A 20594-nucleotide genomic window follows, 5' to 3' on the forward strand; every position below is an offset into this window, starting at 1 on the left:
AACGTTCCGCCGAAGCCAACATGTCCTAAGGGTTAGGGCTAGGAAATACATTTGGATGACATGGTTTCGATTCCCACCCCTGTCATAACTATTTTTTCTTCTGTAATTACCAAACAGCGTTCAAAGCACTGATTAACTCTCTGGCTAGCTGAGTGCTAGAAGGGTCACAATTGGACGGTAGCCTTTTAAACTATGTTCTGATTGGTTCCTGTCTTACAAGCTCTTACGTAAGCTGTTACGAGTGGCTACCGTGTCTTTACGTGTTGATGCATCTAACATGTATTATAATTTACTATCTACTACTACAAGCTATGGCGATGGGATGGCGCAGAGGATAAGGCGCGGTCCGCGTCTCGGAATTCAATCTAGCAATCAATTTTTGTAAAATGCCTGGCCGCATTCCGACCAGTACTTCATCGACACGTAGATTTACCGTTGTGTTGCGTTATATGGTCGTGGATAGAGTTTGCAATGCCTTACGGCGGCGCCTTCCACATCAAAACCAGGATCCTTCTAAAGAAACTTTGACCATAATTTCTGACTCGTTCTTAATTTTCTGAGGTTAAGTTAAAAATGTAGAACGACAGCATATTATACCGTACTGAGTTCTGGTGGTGGAATCGTTAGTTGTTCTGGTGCTTTCATTTGGTGTTCTGTGGTTGAATTCTGTCGTTCGACGCTACTCAGTTGAAACAAGTCAATAAAACAAATCAATAGTGGATATAGACGCTGTTCTCTGGTCATTTCCACCGCACTACCGCGCTCGGAATGTTGCTGTACTAACTACAGCTGTGTATGGGCGGTGCACCCTTAAATAGTGCCGCTACATATAAATTTATTTTAATTTTGTAACGATCATGCATAAGCTAATTAGGCTATAGCCTACCATAAATTAAAATTTATAATGTATTTATTTCTACTGTATTTCAGCTTTTGAAATATCTAGCTTGAAAGTGGCGTACACAGGAATTCCAATCTTAACACCTAACAGCCATTGGTGGTTTTCCTTTTTGGCATACATGATGCTACAACTTCGTGAATGTTTCAACCCTATATTTTACAACGTTTCCTCAAGGTAAGTCAGGCTAGCAAATCTAAAGCCAAATACACTTAACTGCATGCGGTTTCTTTACGTCTGTTGAGTAACTCAAAGTAACATGTTTGAAACCGGTTTTTGAAATAAACCTGTCATTTTCTTCAATTATGCAAAGTTCTTCAAAAGTAAATGACAGCGATCTTTTCCTTCTTTTGCCACTTTTGCCTTTTTACCGTAATATAATTTAAATAGATCTATTTTTAATGAGTAAACTATTTGCGCTTGATGGTGAGTTTGAAATAAATATTATTAAAATTAGTATGTTCACTGTTTAGTGTTTATAGATTACTTGAACACGGCCGGATATGTTACTATGAAAGTTAATTTCTAAAAGTCGTAATTGTTACAATCATAGCCATAACAAACCTGTCATTTTTTTCATTTCCAAAAGTATGCAAAAAGCAATATATAGGCTAAGACTCTTAAGAATTGATCTACATAACAACATATTCGCCATATTCAAACTAGCCGTGATATGTTTTGCTGCAAACACTCAATTTTGCTGTTTAATTTGACTATTTTCAATTTAGCAGACTAGAATATAAACAAAATTTTGCGCTTTCCCATCACCGGGTCAGGTGCCTACCAAAAACCGAAAAAAAAAGATATAATTTTTCTGCCAATTTGCGACATTTCTAACTCACTGACATTTCATTAACCTGGTAGCTCTTCCCCAATAGCTCAGTTAGTTAAGCGCCACTCTTTACGAACGAAGGAACTTTAAGAACAAGTGGTGCTGGTTCGACTCTAGTAGTGTGCGCTTGAGCAACACATTTCAAGGACTGATCTCCATTCAGGTCCACTTAGTGGATGGAATAATTCACAGACAACAACACTTCAACAATTGGAAACTTCACCTGTCAAACTCGGTGACAGGGCTTGCGTCAGTGGCTTAAAGCATCTACAAGTAGCTTATGCGAAACTGCCAGGATTAAGCTTTCAAAGAAACTGTCTCTGTACGATGATAAAGATTCCCACAATCAAGTAATCAACCTAACGGTTGCAACGAGGACTTATGCTTTTGGCGGTAAATCTAGAAGGAAGAAAGTTTTTCACATGCCCATCAACAATTAAGAAAATAATGCAATAATCCAAAGTGAATAAACTTCTCAGTAAACTAGTTAAAAATTAAATTGAAATGTTTCTAACTTAATAAAGGTTGTCTACCAAGTGAAATATGTCATAAAAATAGTGAGGTAGTTATTTTCACCTTTACTCAAAAAACCGTACCTCTTTAGCCGTTCTAAGTGTAAGCTTACATACATCTTAATTAAAAACCATCAAGCTATTGAATTACAAAATACGCAAAAAGTGAGCAAAAAAAAATCTTCCACAATTTTCTGCAAACAATCTTCCCATCGACATATACAACCAAGCAACCACACGGCATTTAACTTAATCCATTAAAATTGAACATAAACTATAAGCTACAAACGTTTTCGGCCATACACACGTTAGCCCTTATCAAGTAACAAAAAAAATAACTGCTTATCATATCTACAATGATGTTAAATGCCGTGTGGTAGCTTGGTTGTATATCTCTGTGGTTGAAGAAAGTGACCTCTTTACTAAAATTGTAATCTCCCCATCCGCTAAGCTATTTTCTTGAGATATCAAATTTTCGATTGTCTATTTTCTCTTGGATTTTTTTCATAAAACTCCAATGCCTTCCCCTAAATGTTTTTCTAGATTTGCTATTGATTGTTACACGTTACAGTTGATTGTGTTTACTTTACGTTTTGTTTCGAAGTGATGCTTCTATTCATGAGATACACCGTCCGGATGCGCGCTTTTTTGTGTTGCAGAAAAATGAGAAATGAGACCGCAAGGACACTCAACATATTTGCAGAAAGATTGCCTTGGAAAATTGGCCAGACAAAGTCTCGAAGCACTTCAGTAGCAACGATAACTTAATCAAAAGCACCACATGCACTTTTTTAAAACTAGTCACATTCTATAACATTCTAAAAGCATATGGTATCCCACAAAAGATGGTTTCTGCAATTAAAGTCTTCTAGGCCTACCAAAATACTAAAGCAAAAGTTGTTCTCAAAGATGGCCAAACAGACTTTTTTAGAATCCACACTGCGTACAACAAGGGGACGCTCTTGCACCATATGTGTTCATTATTGTGCTCGATTATGCCTTGAAGATAGCTATTGAGCAAAATCTACATTTGAGTTTCACATTGAAAATGTGAACTTTAGCTCAACAACTACAACTGTAGCTCAGCTTAATAGTATTACGGTTGAATATTTTATGCAATCTATATGATGGGGCGGAAAGTGGATAGAAATAAGTCTGAAAAATTCTTTACCGATGTTGCTGTCGACCTGCAAGCTGAAAGGAGGATTAAACCATAACATTTTCCGACTCCCCTTCCTAGATGTGCGCGAGTTATTAGCAGGGTTGATATAAACTTTCTCCGTAAAACAACCCTTCAAAAGGGCGTCATTATAAACAGATGCGGTCCCATTAAATTCATTCTGGCCAAATGATGTGGCGGACAATCGCTTTGCAATCATGGTCGGGACTCGTCTCTTAATATTAGGTGGATGGTTGGACTGGGCATGGATGTAAATTGGATCACTGTTGGGTTTTCGGTAAGGCCAAAATTTACCAGATACCAAACCCAAAGTCACGTCAAGAAAGTCAATTTCAATTAGGCCAGTTTCTACAGTAGTACTTAAGCCATGTTGTTTAAATAATTGAATGACATTTTTCCTCAAACGATCAACTTTTGCGCCGGACAAATCACGCAAAACAGCCAGACCATCATCAAGTTACAACCCAAGCATCTCTCTGTCAACAATAGCAGAAAGTTCGTTCAAAAGAAACAAACCAACCAACTCGCAAACCCCTGCACCATCAAATGAACCCATAGTAACATCAAACAATCCATCTTTCTTAGCCCAAGTATCACCTCCATCGAAAAGCAACGACTTCCTAGCATGGAAAATTGTCTGTATAATATAATCATCTAAATCCATAAATGGTTTGGCAAAATCGATAGCTTTGCATAAAATTTAAATTTAGACTCATTTCCATCCACTTTCCGCCCCATCATAGATTGCATAAAATATTCAACCGTAATAGGCTACTATTAAGCTGAGCTACAGTTGTTCTCCGAATGTTGTAAGCATCATATCCAGTATCCACCCACAATAAATCAATATTGCAGGCTGATAATGAACCATCTCAGCCTGGTTGCAATTGCAGGGTAAAGCCAGATTGTCCTTTAAATGGGCAATGCTTGCGGAAGGCCGTTGTTTACAAAGTCACCATTGATAACGGCCCGAAGGTTCTTAATTACATTGGTTGTTGTGAAACTACTTTTAAAAAACGTTTCTCCAACCATAAATGTTCCTTCATGGATAGGTCTAAACAAAACAGCACGGAACTATCTAAAGCAGTTTGAGACCTTAAGGACAGGAGTGTTGATCCCAAAATAACATGATCCATCCATAGCTGTGCTCGGCCAGTGGAGGTGGTCACAGTAATTGTGGCCTTTGTCTCGCTGAAAAACTGGCCATTCTAAAGGCCGATTGTAACCACCTTCTTAACAAACGTTCTGACTTGGTGGGTAAATATCGTCATCGTAACAAATTTAAACTCAAATACTTCAAAACAAAATAAATTTAAAAATAAATTTTATTTGATTTCTACAGGTTACTACAGGTTTTCTCATCTGAATTGCATTTTGCTTCTTTGTGACGTCACAGGTGTTGGAATCAATCTGCTTGATTTTCAGTTTTAACGTTTTAATTGAGGCTTTGTGATAATGCATACAGTATACAATTAAATCAAATATAGTTATAACTATCTGAAGCCTTTACAAATTGTTTCACCTAACGGATCATCAGAAGGTCTTATTCAAATAGAATCCAATTACATACATTGATTACTTTTACAATGTAAAAATGACGGATTTTACCGTCTGGGAATTTTACAAAGACAAGCATGTCGTGGAAATAATGTCCACAAAAATCTGAAAATCTGAACTGAAAAAATCTGAAAAAATCTGAACGTTTCGTTTTTTTTTTTTATCTTATTCTGTACTGTACATAAACCACTTATTGCTTGCTTTGTTTGCACGATTTTGTTAAACTTGCATTTGTTTCTGATTTTAAATTGCTTGCAGTATAAATAAATCATACGGTATTAGCCTACATTAGTATTACGCTATTCATACTTTATTACGCTATTGCATAAATACAGTGTACGGTATTACTTTTTATTTTTAACTGTTTAAATCCAAAAACGCTTGCCAAAAGCTTTATTTTTCTTTTGAAACCACTAGCGTACATATTTCTGTGCTTTCGATGTATTCAACATTGAGTGGAAATTGTAAAAATATAAAAATTGCATTCAGTATTTTTAGCTTTATCGTTTTTGAGGTTTATTAGTTTCCTTTTAAGCAAAAAGTAGGGCCGGTGAAAGTATAATTTGGGCCCGGTACCAATGAGATTCCTGGGCTCCAAATCAAGACATTTCTAAGAAAAATGCACTATATCCAAAAAATACCCGACAGCGTCTTTAAGTTCCCGGACCCCTTGCCAAGATTAAGGTCCCCTTAAATGATCTCAAACCAGGGTCAAAGTACCCCATAAACCTTCCCTGTCAACACTACTGGCCTCTTGTAGCCTACAAGAAAGATATAAATTATATTAACGGCTTGACTGGTAGGCTAAGTAAACTACTTTCCTACACCAGCAAAATAAGATACCGCATTTTTTCAGGCTACAAAGAATTTTTGAATCATTAGAATGCTCGCTATATTTATTTCATTTAGGCCTATGTTTATCCCATATGGCACAAAACTTGAATTTACCTTTCAGCTTCACTGCAGTTGTTTTCAAAACCAAAGGCTAAGAACAGCTAATGCAGCTCTTACCATAAACTTTACATTGAACTTTTGAAATGTGTTTTGACCTGATATAGCTTTTAAAGTTTGATGTACCGGCATCGAATCATCTACCGATAAAGAAAATCAGCAAATTAAGCAGCTAACAAGCGGATTATTTTGCATGTACACAACAATAACAATTCGTTGTTGGAAATCGCCGATTAATGACCCACAGATGACGGTCGTGGAAATTAATCCACGGTTATGTAATTCGATCAATAGCTTAATCTGCATCTTAGAATTTTCGTTGTTGGTGCATCCAGCCCTTATATTGATATGTTTGCAGGTCATGAAATTGTCATTTAAGTAATGCAAACAAGGATACATTTCAAGAACCTTTGCATCTTGCAGTATAGACGTTGGAAAGCCGTTGAACAAATATATAAGACTGACTCAACAAAAAAGACAAAAATGTCGTCATCAAGAAGTTAAAACAAGATCCCCACCTGTGCTGTGCAATGTGCAGTAGCTTTTCCAAAGAAAGTACTCGGTCACCTACCCTATAAAACAATCCAGTCTTTCTATTTCAAACAAGATTTTCACTCTTCAATCACATTGAACTAACTTACCGATAGTTATGTGGCATCAAAGTCTGTGATAGACTTAAGACGAGGGGAAGGACCTTGGTCACATAACCTAAAACTTAAAAAATAAAAATAAATTTTAATCTTTTTGAGTAAAACAAATTCTTTGTTCAACTAGTGAAGTTCATAAATAAATTAACCTATCCCGGTGAGCATATCATAAAAGGTGAAGGATTTTATAAACTAGAATCAAAATGAAAGCTATTCAGATCCGCAATTCAGCGGTATCATGCTGAAGACATTGTGGGCAGTGGCTTATTCCAGATACAGTAGTTACTTTTGAGAGTGAAATTAAGCTGAACTTATGGGTGTAAAAAGTTAACATTTTTATCAAAACTTACTGATGCTTTGTGCTTTCTGTCTTTAACAGCTGTTTTATTTGAGATACTTTATTAACAGCCAGTTTGACATAACAGTGATTTGTAATTAGGCTGAGGCTATTACGTCAACAGGCAGAAGCCTTCACTGCCATCACAAATGCAATGCAATTAACAACAGGAAGCCCCAGACAGAAAATCAGTCAGTCGTTTTTACATTGATTCAAGGTCTGAATACGTTGAGGTAGCAAAGGGACGATCATATAGTCATCGAGTCAGTTGTGCTCTCATTATTTTAGTATGCTGTGTAATATTGCCTTTGACTCAAGTGCTGATAGTTCTAGGTTCGATTCCAGGTCAAGTCATATCAAAGACTTGAAAAACGGTATCGATTGTGTTCTTTCTTGCATAAAGCAGTGGAAATTGTTTGGAAAGCAATGTAGTGACACCGTAAATATGATATAAACTTGTAAAAAGCACTGTCGTAAAAAGAGCTCAGCTGTTGTAAAGCAACAATAAACAAACCATACCAATATGATTATAATTTACAGTATATGTTTTGCCGAGACACAAACAGGTGCTCTGGAGGGTATTGAACCAACGTCTTTACGATCATCAGGGAGGCGCTGTCATCACTTGGTCTCGCAAACTTTTAGCCTGCCTCCCTGCTAGGCTACCGTAGGCCTACACAGCAAAATCCGCTATTTTTATATTGATTCAACATTTGCAGACTTTGAATCAATGTAAAAATGACGGATTTTGCTGTCTTAGAGAGTATAGACTAATAAGTTATTGATCAGGATTTGTCATCATATTTTGATCTCGCAAATTTTTAACGTGCCTCCCTGTTAGACTACCATAGGCCCAGATAGCAAAATCCGCTATTTTTACATTGATTCAACGTCTGCAGACTTTTATTTATTGCAAACATGATGGATTTTTCTGTCTGGGAGAGTATATAGACTAATATAGACCAGCATTTCTTAAACTTTTTTTGTGCGACCCCATTTCAGAATTTTTTTTTACACGATCTTTTGGTGGGCAGTTTACAGTGTACTGTAAACTGCTCATTGTAAAATCATTTTCAATTTGTTTCTCTAAAGTTACAATTTGCGTCTCCATTTGAGGTCACGATCCATAGTTTGAGAAGCCTTATCAAAGACCATGTCAGCTAATACAATTTAGGTAGAGAGGTAACTTTTTTAAACCATAAACAGACGTAACTCAGCAACAGCATTACATTTAACATTCTAAAAACAACAACAATAATAGAACATTTTCGTTTACAAAATGATAACTGAAAAAATTACGCAGCACAAGAAGTCAAGTATTTGAGAGTTAAAATTAATTGTTCAGAGAAGGACTCAAGCAGATTACGCAAGATGGACAGAAGCACAACACGAGATAGTGGCACAAACAAAGCAAAATATGAGAAGCACAACACGTGACAATTCAATCAAAAACGGTTAAAAGATGGGCTCCGTATGGCTTGTATGAGTACTGTAAGTTAACCACTCTAAGCAGTCTTTCAAATGTTTAGATTTGACCATATTTTTTGCTGTGACACTGTATGATTCTTTAGCATTTCTTTTAAAATATTTTTTCATATGTATAGGCTTGAAAAGGGCTGTATGACTAGCTGAAAACGTTCGTTTATTGTTTTTTTGTTTTTATAATGTTAAATGTAGTGTTGTTGCTGAGTTACGTCTGTTCATGTCAGCTAAACACGGCAAATTTGCCAATGGGTTATATTGCCTAACCTAAAGCATTGATGCATTTAATATAGGCTACATTAACTAATATATACACTACAGCAGGGCTTCCCAAACTGGGGGTCGCGACCCCGCAATGGGTCGCGTAACAAACTTCAGGGGTCGCAGAGAGTACACCAATTTTACATAAAGTAATGCATATTATCCTATGATACTTTTCAGACGTTTATTTTATAACGCAGTTGTTAAAACTGATATAACTGTTCAAAACATTATTTTTAACTGAGTTGTAGATTCTGCGTAAATAGGCCTAGCCCTGGTAGTGGGCTAGCGTGAGGACTGCATGCTAATATAGCTAAATATTGAAAAAGTAAAACTAATCGAAAGCTGGTTAAAAAAAATCGAACGGTAACGACAATTTCGTCAATTTTTGCACGGAAGTGGGCGATTTTGAAAGGACTGTGTTGGCATGTCTGTGTTAGCTTCTGCAATGTTGTCATGACTGTGTTAGCTTCTGCAATGAGAGGACATACACTTGGGTTTCATGCAAAAGTGCGATTTGCGAGTGATAGGCTAGGCCTACACATATTGTATTAACACACTAAGTTAGTATACATGGGCTATGATTCATTGCGAAACCTCAATAGCTAAAAAGAATTATCCTCATCGAAATGCTATTGTGCAAGATGCTATAAAAATATTAACTTTGAGTCGCGCACTCAATACCCATATTTTTGCAAGTTTATATGGTAAAATGTAATGAGAGTTCAGTTTAAATCCCTTTTACTGCATTGTGAAGTAAGAGGGCTCTCAAAAACAAAACTTTAAAAACGCTATTAACGTTGAAAAATGAAGTCGTGGTTTTTCCAAGGGAAAAAAATCAAACTTAATTGGTCCATCATTTCTGCAATGACATCTGACTTTCAAAATTATGCTATTTGTAAAATTTGCTTGAAAAATGGAAAGAACTTAATTTATCCATCTAAGGAAAAAACACCAATATTTTTACATTGAAATCAAGAAATCAAAAACTTGAAGAGTTTGTTAAAAATTTAAATATCAAGAAAGAAGAAGTTGAAAATGATTCATTTGAAATTTTTTCATCTACTGTAGAGTTTTTGACTAACAGTGATGATGGGGAACCAAATGTTTAAGCCTGTGGTTATCGACCACTTCTCAAATCTGTTGAAACAGTTTTAAAAGTATTTTCTTCCAGAATTAAACAATGCCAAATTTGATTGGATCTTAAACTTATTTGTAATACAAATACAAAATACCGAGCACCTCTCTTCCAAATCTCAGGAATAACATGCTCATCTATTTTCTGATTCTACGTTGCGGCTTGAATTTTCTGGAAAAAGTTTCACACTTTTTGGCTGGTTAAAGCGGAATATCTATAGGCCTAATTATCTCACTCAGCAGTGACTGCACTCCTGGTGTTTGTGTTCACGCTTCTGTGCGAGTCAACATTATCAAAGTTAATGACAATCGTAAGAAAATACCGTTCCAGACTAAGCAAGATTGAAACCGCCTTGAGACCAGCAGTAACAAACATTGAGCACCGACTGGATTCGCTTTGCAGCAGAAAGCAGTCGCACTCATCACACTAAAACTAAATAAATGTGTTTTCGGTTGTGTTTTGTTTCCAATGGGTTACGTGTAAAGTAGCAGGTTTCGAGTATCGGTAGCTTGATGCTACTCTAGTTTCGTTCGAAATGGTTCAAATTAAGCCTTTTAATAAATCACAAACGTATATTTCGCACTGTTTATCATGTCAACTGTAAAGGGTCGCGGAAAGTTTTAGGAGATTAAAAGGGGTCGCGAGCAAAAAAGTTTGGGAAGCCCTGCACTACAGTATAGTCTATTTGCTCCCCCCTACAATAAGTGACATCTAACCTTCTTGTTTGGTTACTTTACCGTATGGTAGCCAACTGACTTTGCTATGACAGCTTCGTTACAGCTGCTTGATCAAGGCGACATTATGAAAGGGAAATCAGCGATTTACATCCTGTGGCATACAATTCTCTGTTTGTCATGCAGAAAGCGTAGATTACACATATGTTTGGCGACATGTGTAAAGGGAAGTCAGCGATATACTGTAAATTCTGTGGCATTCGTTTCTCCGTTTGTCATGCAGTAAGCGCAGACTTCACATATGTTTAGCTTAATTCAATCGCAGTAGGCCTACTTGTTTAAGATTTCACAAGAAGTTGTTGTCAGTTAGACTTCGATGCAGGCGAACGATTTTAACTGTATGCTCCTAGAAAAGAACGTTAAAACTCAATGATGATGAAGTTTTTTTAGCTTATAAAAGCATTTCGGGTATTTTTCTGCCTAGAATGTTCTTTTAAGTTTGAAGATTTATCTTCTTCCATGTCCAACATCTTCATGGGTTTTATCCTCAATAAATACTCACTGTAATAAGTTACTTATTTTTTCATTTCTCGTTGGCACAAAAGTTTGGTGTGCGTAGTTTACATTTTTGTAATGCATATTTTCTGAATCAGTCAGCTTGTTTGGATAAGTAAATGATGAATATAAAGAGGAGTAGAGAATATAAGGATAAATATAAGAAATCATAACCTTATTCACATTTAAACAGCAGAAAGATTGCTAAACTAAAATCCTAGTCGCAGATTACCCAGTGGTGAGGTATGAAGGACTAGCAAAATCGCGGAGCTAGGCACAGCACTGTAGGTCTATATAGCTTAATGAAGTGGATCAAACTAAGAATAGGCTGGAAGATATAAAAGTTATAAATATCAGTAATGCTCCAAAAGAAAGTGTGCTTTTAGAAGTTGTTTAGTGAACACAGCAGATGTAGCAACCAAGGTTATTTTTCTAGTGTTCTCTTCTATCTGCTTAACAAGTTTATGATGTTCGTTAGCAAAGTTGGTCTACTTGTCAAAAAAATCAATCGATATTCGGTTTTAAAGTCTGGAATCCAGCAATTTCTGATTCATTGAGTGAGAAGATTGAAAAACTGTCACTACATTAACAGCTAAGTGACAGCTAAATGTGATGTCAGTGGATTTTGTACGATTTCAAAATAAAATCAACCTTTCTATACGTAAGTAGTCTCTGATGTCAAATACAACAAGTAAATGTAGTGACAAAATGTAGTGCGGCTAGATTGTGAGTCCATTTTTCGACCGATGACGCTATATCAAAGTGAACGACTCGCTTGATGACGCTATATCAAAGACAACTCATTTTTCAACCGATTTAAGCGGGTGAGAGTAACGGTTAATTTGAACCAGGAAGTTGCAATCAGCAAAAGGAAGCTTTAAAGACAGCTCATTTTTCAGCCGATTTGCCAAGCATTGAAGGTTAACGCTATATCAAAGTGAACGCATTTTTCGACCGATTTGAGCGGCAATAACGGTTGATTTAAACCAGGAAGTTGCAAAAGGAAACATTGATTGTATGAAGAGTTCTATAAAAAGCGAGTAGATTTCATGCCGGCTGTATGGGTGCCTTGAAAGAAGTGAAGTTGATGCGAAATTGTATGAAGTTGATGCGAAATTATTGAATCGAACTCATTGAACAGGTGAATGTTATTTTTTGCTTTTTCTCTATTCGAATTCAGTGGGTTTCTAAAACATTCATTTCGTTAGATTTTTAGATGAATGCTTGCGAGATTATGAGTGTGAGAAGTGTCATAAGACATTTAAAGAAGAGAGTTTTCTCCATTCTCATGTGTAATTATCGTGTGTTTTCTGTCAAATCTGTGGGGTAATGTTTGGAAAGTATTTATTTCCTTGTTTTGATGTTTGTTGGGATTAGGGTGTGTGTGTATCATTATTTATTTTCCCTGAAATTTTGGTCAGTTTCAAGTCTTTTCATGAAAATAAAATTGTGGGTGGGTGATAATAAGTTTTTTTTGTTTTGTTTTGTTGATAGTGTTAAAAGCAAGGACCAACACAACCATGCATGTAAAAGATGTAGGTTCTGTGAAAAACAACTGGCATCCAATTGGAGAGTCAAAAGACACGAAAAAACGTGTGGAGTGTGTCGGAGATGCAATATGTTTCTTTTCAGAGGTGGGTTGTGTGTTTACATTTGATATAGTTTATGATTATGTGGGTTGATTTTTTTTTGTTTGTTTATTTTTTATTTTTTATTTCAGTCGAGAGGAGAAGATCAACCATAAACACTTCCCAACTGTTCACAAATGTCCGACTTGCGGACAAATCTACAAACAGAAGAAAGGACTCCAAGAACATTGGAGAATTAAACACCGCCCTTCTCTACCCGATGTGGGAGAAACAACCCAGAAACCAGATATTTGGTAGTGGTCACAGCGGTAAACCATAATCTCTTCGTGGGAAAATTGTAACATAAAGTTTCGGATCCGTTCGTCTGTATGTAGCCTAATGACCGAAAGACAAACACTCTTCTGAAACTTCTATTCAAAAAGTGTATTTCTGTAAAATTAGCCCGCGGCTATCGAAAATGGGTGCAACGCGATACACCACTAAAACTTGTCACTACAGAACAAACTACTTAGATAAAAGACGGAAATTTTGTCCAGCTAGCAGCACTAAGCGAAACAGTTAAATTTGCGACTAACTTCAAGCAACAATTTTACGAATGACTAGAATAATTTGCGATATCTCAAACTCACGTAAACAGTAACTGTGACGCAATAATGAAAGACATTGTCACGCAATTCAAACAGGTGTTCAAAGGTGGTTATGCAATGTTTCATGTTTAAACAGGTTTGACACAAGTCTTACGAACGATGGTGCAATTTTGGCTCATTTTTAGGAAATATTCCATGACGTAATACGCTAAGATTCAGTAGACCTGAACGGTTTTTATATGACGTTTGATTAGGTGAACAATTGTCTGGAACATAGCGGCCCCTAGTTATGACAGTCTGACATGGCATAACTAAAAAAGAATTGACGACAATTGTGAGCCAATGAATAAAAACACATGATACACAAATTGTTTGAATCACTCACGTTTAAGTTAATACGCAAATACAAAGGGCATGCAAAGAATGAACAACAATACGAATAATACACGACGATACATGAAATTGGTACCATAGGTACACACTAAAATGACGCTATATACAATTGTTGCGATAATAACCGACTGTTCTGGGCTCAGACAAGTGTCGGCCACCGCAGACAAAACCAGGCTCAAACCCTAACACTTAGGTGTTCTTTACGGGGGCGAGGCACGAAATATCCCTCAACACGTAGTCTACTTTCACTTTCCCCGTACTCTCATCATAGTTGCAGATGGCAACTTTAGCTCTCCGAACCACAGGCTTCCCTTTCCTAATTTGTGGGACCACCTCATGCACCCTCCCAAGTTGATACTTCCCACGTTTACCAATGTCTTGGAGAGAACCCACCACTACAAGTTGACCAGGCTCCAAATTCTCGGCCATTTTTAACCATTTTTTCCGGCCCTGAAGCCCTGGCAAGTAAAAATCGATCCATTTACTCCAAAACTGCTGAGAAAGTGACAAATTAAACCGATAATCCCTTCTTAATTGGTCACGATCATGTGGTTGCCCAACAGCACAGTATGGGTCTAAGTATGGGGTCAAAAGTGAGGCAGGGGTGATGACAGTAAAATCCCTAGGGTCGTCACTCAAAGGTACCAAAGGGCGTTCGTTCACGATCCGAACAGCACTGCCTGTATACGTAAGCAGTTCAATGAAATTGGGCTTACGTAGCAAACAGTCCAAAATGTGAAAAAAGTATTTAATCACATCGGCCATGAAACCAAACCTTTCAAGCCGAAATCTAGCCAAGACATCTACCAGAGGGTTTAACATGTCAGGACCCGAAAACATTACAACTTTAACACAAGTTCCTCGAAATTCAGACTTGCCATCGTAAACAATGCGCTTTTTTAATTGTGACGTCACAAAGTATGGTAAATACCATTCAAATTCCTTGACATTTCCTGCTTAACCAGCACGCTCAATATAGCCATTAGCTTGAAGATCTTTCATGGTGTCAGTAAGGAAATCACGAAGTTCAGGTTGTTTTAAAGCTTTCTTCCTTAAAGCAGCAGCTCTATCTGACGCCAACACAAAATTGTTAGGTAGATCAATAACTTCCTTTAACGGTACAGGTATCTCAAATCGACCATCTTTCAACTCAATATTTGGGTTTTGTGGCCGTGCTAACTACTGATATATAGCCTACTACATAATTTTTCATTCAGGCACGTTTTAAACCTTTCAAGGTTTTGCCACCTTTTCCCGTTCGTTAACGTGCTGGTAGGTTTATATCGATTTTTGTAGTTAGTATCTTTTCCGTCCCGGACGCGTTAATGACGAAAATAAAATGATTGAAAAATGATTTATTCGGTTCAACAAGTTCTCTAGCCAAATTATCATTGCGAGACAATTCACAGGTTTCATTTTGCAAGGTCAAATCCTGAATGACTTTATTCAGGTCTGCTATTTCCATATCACGAGACTCAATTTTACGCTGAAAGCCAGAGATGACATCCGACTCTGAAGACGTCTGCACTCTGCACACTTTAGCAACGCTTTTAACTAAGGGTGACTTACCACCACAAGCCAACCAACCGAGAGGAGTGAGTAAAGCATGCGGTTCACTACGATTTTCACCAACACGTTCTTCTTTTGCCCACATCAAATAAGCGTTGTCGTTGCCAATCAGTACATCTACAGTACTACAATCATTCAAATGAAACATATTCACGTCATGAAAATGACGGAAACCACTTAAATCTTGTTTATGCGGTAAAGTTTTAACATCGTCAGCCCAAGCTGGGTTAACCACCGAAGTTATATCACAAAACAGTTCATCTGTCTCTAACGACTGGATGTTGAGTTTGACAAGGTCAGCACAAGTAGCTTTCTGACCAGCCAGAGTATCCATTTTAAACGACGCTTTATCGTACGGTTTAAGACCAAGTTCGCACACCAAATCACTCGAAACAAACGTCAACTGCGAACCAGGATCATGCTGACAATACACCAACTTCGATTTGCCAGTCATTGGATTCAAAACACGAGCAGCAGTAATGCGGTTAAAAGCTGCTTTAACATTTCCAATCTTAACATTACGCACAGGAACTCTGGCACGAGCATCATCTTTGCCGATCGAATCCAGAGAATCACGTGACGTCACATAAAAATCATGCAGAAGAAAATAGTGTTTCCTATCGTTGTTAGGCCCACACTTACGACAGTTGTTTGCATGATTACAGTCCCTAACCATATGCTGGCGCAAACAATTCAAACATTTTCCAGCTTTCACAATAACATCTCTCCGATCTTTAGGTGTCAAGCGCAAAAATTCTTTACAATTAGACAAAAAATGATATTCAACTTGACCACGTGACGAACAACAAATGCATGCCGGTAGGTTTTTACGTCTGGCTTCACCACCGCGCGGTGCGCCAACAACAGTCGAGTACTGCGAACTCCCTGACATCACATCATCATGGGGTTTTACGGACGTCTGCCTAACCGGACATGAAGGCAATTTTCCTTTGCCAAACTTTTTAAAATGCTGCGACTCACCAGAATCGCCCATTAGCATAATGCTAAAATCAGTCGACTTGCGCGTTTCCTCCCGTACTACAAAATCGAACAAACTCTGAAAAGTAGGCTCATCAGTGCTACCATACTGATCACCTAAAAAGTCAAGATAACGCTGCTTAGCGTTAAACGGGAGTCGCTTAGCCAAATCCAAAACAAAACGTCCTTCTAATTTATCACGCTGACCATAAGCTTGCGCGTAAAGCAAACACTGCTACAATTCATCTTTAACCTCTTTCAAATCACTGGAAGAGATTGAATTCAATTTGCTACCATAGCGATACTTTCTAATTTCCGGTTCTGCGAAAAGACCTCCACGAACTCCAAAACGTTGGGACAAGCGAGCTAACGACATTTCTATCCTGTCTTCCTCTGACAAGCCAGGAGTGTCGGAAACCAAATTAGCAATCGTTTGTGCAGCTGTTCTAACACAAGCTGCTTGTAACAAAGTCAAACGAGTCCCCTTAAAGGGCGAAGCTGCCATTAAGGCCGTAACACGATTTTTAAAGAAGACAAATGGCATATTATTACCATCGTAACCAATCAAGGCCGCCTTATCGAAAAACGTCCTACTATTTTGGTATTCAAAAAAGCAATCCTGCTGTTGAGAACTCGATTTAGCGGGAGAAGACAAGCTATATCCCTTAATGGGCTGAGGGGGCTCAGTCACATGCACAGCCCGATCACGCTCCTTACACAAGTTAAAATCAGGAGACACGATTCGCCTCTCACAACCACCCAAATTACGTGCAGCTGGGCGATCAAAAACTAGTGGCGCAGAAAACTGTGAAGGGGGCAAAACATTACTTCGGATGGCGGCCCCGTGACCTGTACGCTCTGGGGGAGGAGTTCGGCTAAAATTCGGAGGCTTTGGCTTTAGATCCTTCGGAAGATCCTTAGCTGCGGCCCCGAGACCTCCTGAAATAGCTTGAAAACATGTGGATTGTACTGGTCCACTTACAGAATGAACAGGCGTCTGGAAAAGGTTATGTAAATTTAACTGCGATTGATGTTCACTTCTGGAATGCCTAGAAGAGCCCTTCTTAGAGCTACGCCGTGAGCCCGCCTCTGATCGATATTCAGCTAAAACTATCTCTTTACGTTGTTCAGCTCTCAACTGAGCGTCTTTGAGTGCGAACTCAGCAGCTCTCGCATCGGCTCTCGCGGCGGCCTCAGCAGCTCTCGCTTCGGCCTCGGCTTGTATCTGGAGCTCCTCTCGTCTTAGCTGCAGGTTAATTTGTGCCACTATCCGTGATGAACTCCTATACATCCTAGTGCTTATATTTGAGGCGCTATCCTCAGGATGTATGTCAGCATCCAACCTATCTGAGAACTCACTTTCTTTTTGTTCGAAGTTATTTTTTAACGAGTTAAATTCAGGATCTACCCTATCACGAAGTTCTGCCAAGATTGCAGAGTTAACAATTTTACTCAAAAGAGCATGGAAATGCCGTAAATCCTTTTCCAAAGTAGATAAGTTAGATCGAAAAATTAACAATTCCTGCTTATCACTCAAAGAACCTAGGGCTACAGAAAGTTCCCAATTTGAGTCAAAATATCCCTTCTAAGATGCCGGGCCTCTCGAACTGACTTAGCCTCATTGTTACTGGGTCCCTCCCCAGAATGGCCTGCCCGACCGCAAAGAACATCATCAGGCTTAAACTCAGTCGAGTCGACGGCGGTCGAGTCCTTGTCGCCACCGAGGATAGACATATTAAATCTTGGTGCTAAATTTAACAATTAAAAAATTGACACAAACACACAAAATATTAAGTTATAAAAAACTTAACTGCAAAGACCGTAAAAATACAAAAAGAATTTAAATGCACAATACCGTAGTTGTACGGGTATATGAAGTCCTAAAGTTCCACAAAACTTGCTTGGATTCTTCGACTTGAATCTTCAAGCACAGATCGATTGTCTTTAATCTTTTATCTTGCCAATTAATGTCAATGTAGTTTTTTCATCAGAATCGACAAAGAAACGCCTTTAATTTTTAGCTTGAAGTTCTTCAGTACCAACTGAGAAGAAATGTCTTTAATTTCTTTTGCTTCTGCACCAAACACTAGACAGAGTAACGTCTTTTATTCTTTATGGTCACAGCGGTAAACCATAATCTCTTCGTGGGAAAATTGTAACATAAAGTTCCTGGATCCGTTTGTCTGTATGTAATGACCGAAAGACAAACACTCTTCTGAAACTTCTATTCAAAAAGTGTATTTCTGTAAAATTAGCCCGCGGCTATCGAAAATGGGTGCAACGCGATACACCACTAAAACTTGTCACTACAGAACAAACTACTTAGATAAAAGACGGAAATTTTGTCCAGCTAGCAGCACTAAGCGAAACAGTTAAATTTGCGACTAACTTCAAGCAACAATTTTACGAATGACTAGAATAATTTGCGATATCTCAAACTCACGTAAACAGTAACTGTGACGCAATAATGAAAGACATTGTCACGCAATTCAAACAGGTGTTCAAAGGTGGTTATGCAATGTTTCATGTTCAAACAGGTTTGACACAAGTCTTACGAACGATGGTGCAACTCTGGCTCATTTTTAGGAAATATTCCATGACGTAATACGCTAAGATTCAGTAGACCTGAACGGTTTTTATATGACGTTTGATCAGGTGAACAATTGTCTGGAACAGGTAAATATGTATTTTAATTTTTTTTTTTTTGTAGAGAGTGTCTCATATGGTAAAGTTCGCTTTAGTGTCATTTATTTTCTTGAAACTAAGCAAATTTTTTTTTTAGAGGAGAGAACCTCCCCTCTCGCATGATAAACTTGTGGGTTATTCTAAATACAAAATACTTAAAAAAAAAATTGAAATAAATGTTAAAATAATGTAAGTTAAAAGACTAAGCATACCTCTGGAGTGTAATAAAAATGATTTGCAGAGGGAATGTTTCTGATGGAGAGATGTACGAGGTTGCGGAGAAACTGTCACAGAACAGAAAGAGGTGGGTTTATTTTAACTTTTATGAGCCTGTGTTTTTGTGTCTTAAACACGTTTTTTTTAATTTTATTTTGAAAAATAGGAGAAATTATATTTAAAAACATTCCATTAGAATTTGTAATCATTTTAAAGTCGAAATAAATGTTAAAATAATGTAAGTTAAAAGACTAAGCATACCTCTGGAGTGTAATAAAAATGATTTGCAGGGGGAATGTTTCTGATGGAGAGATGTACGAGGTTGCGGAGAAACTGTCACAGAACAGAAAGAGGTGGGTTTATTTTAACTTTTGTGAGCCTGTGTTTTTGTGTCTTAAACACGTTTTTTTAATTTTATTTTGAAAAATAGGAGAAATTATATTTAAAAACATTCAATTAGAATGTTTAATCATTTTAAAGTCGAAATAAATGTTAAAACAATGTTAGTTAAAAGACTAAGCTTGTGTTTATGATGAAATATTTATTAAATAGTTGTTACGGCCAATCTCTGTAGTGAACATCATGAGGAAGCTCTCTCAGAACTTCAAGTATTAGAAGAGAGTTATTTGGTGGATTTCTTTTATTCCGACTCGCAGATGGAAGGACTTGAAGAAGATTGGAGGTAAGCCTGCAGTATGTTTGATTCACTATTTTTAGCCCATGTCTAATTCACCTTGTGGAAAAAAAAATTAACTTTGTCTTACCAGTTTGTATATGATTGCTACAGTGAGAAAGATTTGTTGGGTATTCCATATTTTTTGTATTATTTTTTTTATTTATTTTTTTTAAGGAAAGTAATTGAAGAATTCGATCTTTCTTGGGTGTGGAGCCAAGATCATCCTATCGGGGATTCACTTAACCTCTATTCAAATCATCCTACAGATGAGTGGGATATCAGAAGATGTGAACATCGAGGCTGTGACGCCCAATGTCTCTGCGACATTTTTAACTCATTTAAGGAGGATGAAACACCACCTCAATCACCAATCGATTTGTTTAGTGATGAATTTTGGAACGTTCATAAATCGTTTAAATAAATATTATAGCATCTGTCTTGTGTTCTGCATTATCGAAATATACCACACACAAATTGTCAACAGTTTGTTTTATTGGATTGCACAAGCGAAGAAATTGTAAGCGAAGTTACACAGCAATTAAATCTTTTTCGTTGATCCAAGTGTTGAATGCAGGTGGATAACCTAACCATTTCACTTGTACTTGTTTATTCCTTCCTCGCTTTCGTTCTCCGACAATAGCTTTAATTAGATAGGCTACTCATCATCATTCTTTATGATTTTTTGAAGTTCTTGAGGATAAAAACGACCTGGGAGTTCTTCGTTGCTGTAGTCTTTTAGTTTGTAAAGAGTAGGGCTTCCAATGAATCGTTTTGAAACGGTAAAAATTTCTTCAGTAAAGTTAGGCATATAACCTTTCTCAAACAGTTGCTTCACCTTGCTGATGCGAACCTTATCTCCAACCTGAAATTCGAAACG

General features: G+C 37.4%; 1 protein-coding gene across 5 annotated transcripts; it reads left to right on the plus strand.

The window, feature by feature from the left end:
* The first annotated feature begins 11632 nt into the window (after nucleotides 1-11632).
* Nucleotides 11633-20178, plus strand: LOC145785724 (uncharacterized). 5 transcript variants are annotated; one of them, XM_082597423.1, is made up of 8 exons: nucleotides 11642-12165; nucleotides 12519-12658; nucleotides 12745-12921; nucleotides 18678-18816; nucleotides 19067-19129; nucleotides 19332-19394; nucleotides 19616-19723; nucleotides 19892-20178. In XM_082597423.1, exons 5-8 carry the CDS (start codon nucleotides 19089-19091, stop codon nucleotides 20136-20138), a joined length of 459 nt encoding a protein of 152 aa, XP_082453549.1. In that variant the 5' UTR covers nucleotides 11642-12165; nucleotides 12519-12658; nucleotides 12745-12921; nucleotides 18678-18816; nucleotides 19067-19088; the 3' UTR covers nucleotides 20139-20178. The 5 variants fall into 5 exon arrangements, with proteins under 5 accessions (XP_082453546.1, XP_082453549.1, XP_082453544.1 ...); XM_082597420.1 differs by lacking the exons at nucleotides 18678-18816; nucleotides 19067-19129 and having other exon boundaries at nucleotides 11633-12165; nucleotides 19594-19723; XM_082597418.1 differs by lacking the exons at nucleotides 11642-12165; nucleotides 18678-18816; nucleotides 19067-19129 and having other exon boundaries at nucleotides 12207-12658; nucleotides 19594-19723.
* Nucleotides 20179-20594: the final 416 nt, after the last annotated feature.

Source organism: Aplidium turbinatum, chromosome 16 (genome assembly GCF_918807975.1).
Source record: "Aplidium turbinatum chromosome 16, kaAplTurb1.1, whole genome shotgun sequence".
Lineage (NCBI taxonomy): Eukaryota > Metazoa > Chordata > Ascidiacea > Aplousobranchia > Polyclinidae > Aplidium > Aplidium turbinatum.

Bases quoted from the DNA above. Each gene is read 5' to 3' on its own strand.
- LOC145785724 (XM_082597418.1), top strand. From the start codon at position 12,385: ATGTTTGTTGGGATTAGGGTGTGTGTGTATCATTATTTATTTTCCCTG. The intron at 19,395-19,593 runs GTGGGTTTATTT...TTTATTAAATAG, and splicing joins CTGTCACAGAACAGAAAGAG to TTGTTACGGCCAATCTCTGT. The intron at 19,724-19,891 runs GTAAGCCTGCAG...ATTTTTTTTAAG, and splicing joins GGACTTGAAGAAGATTGGAG to GAAAGTAATTGAAGAATTCG.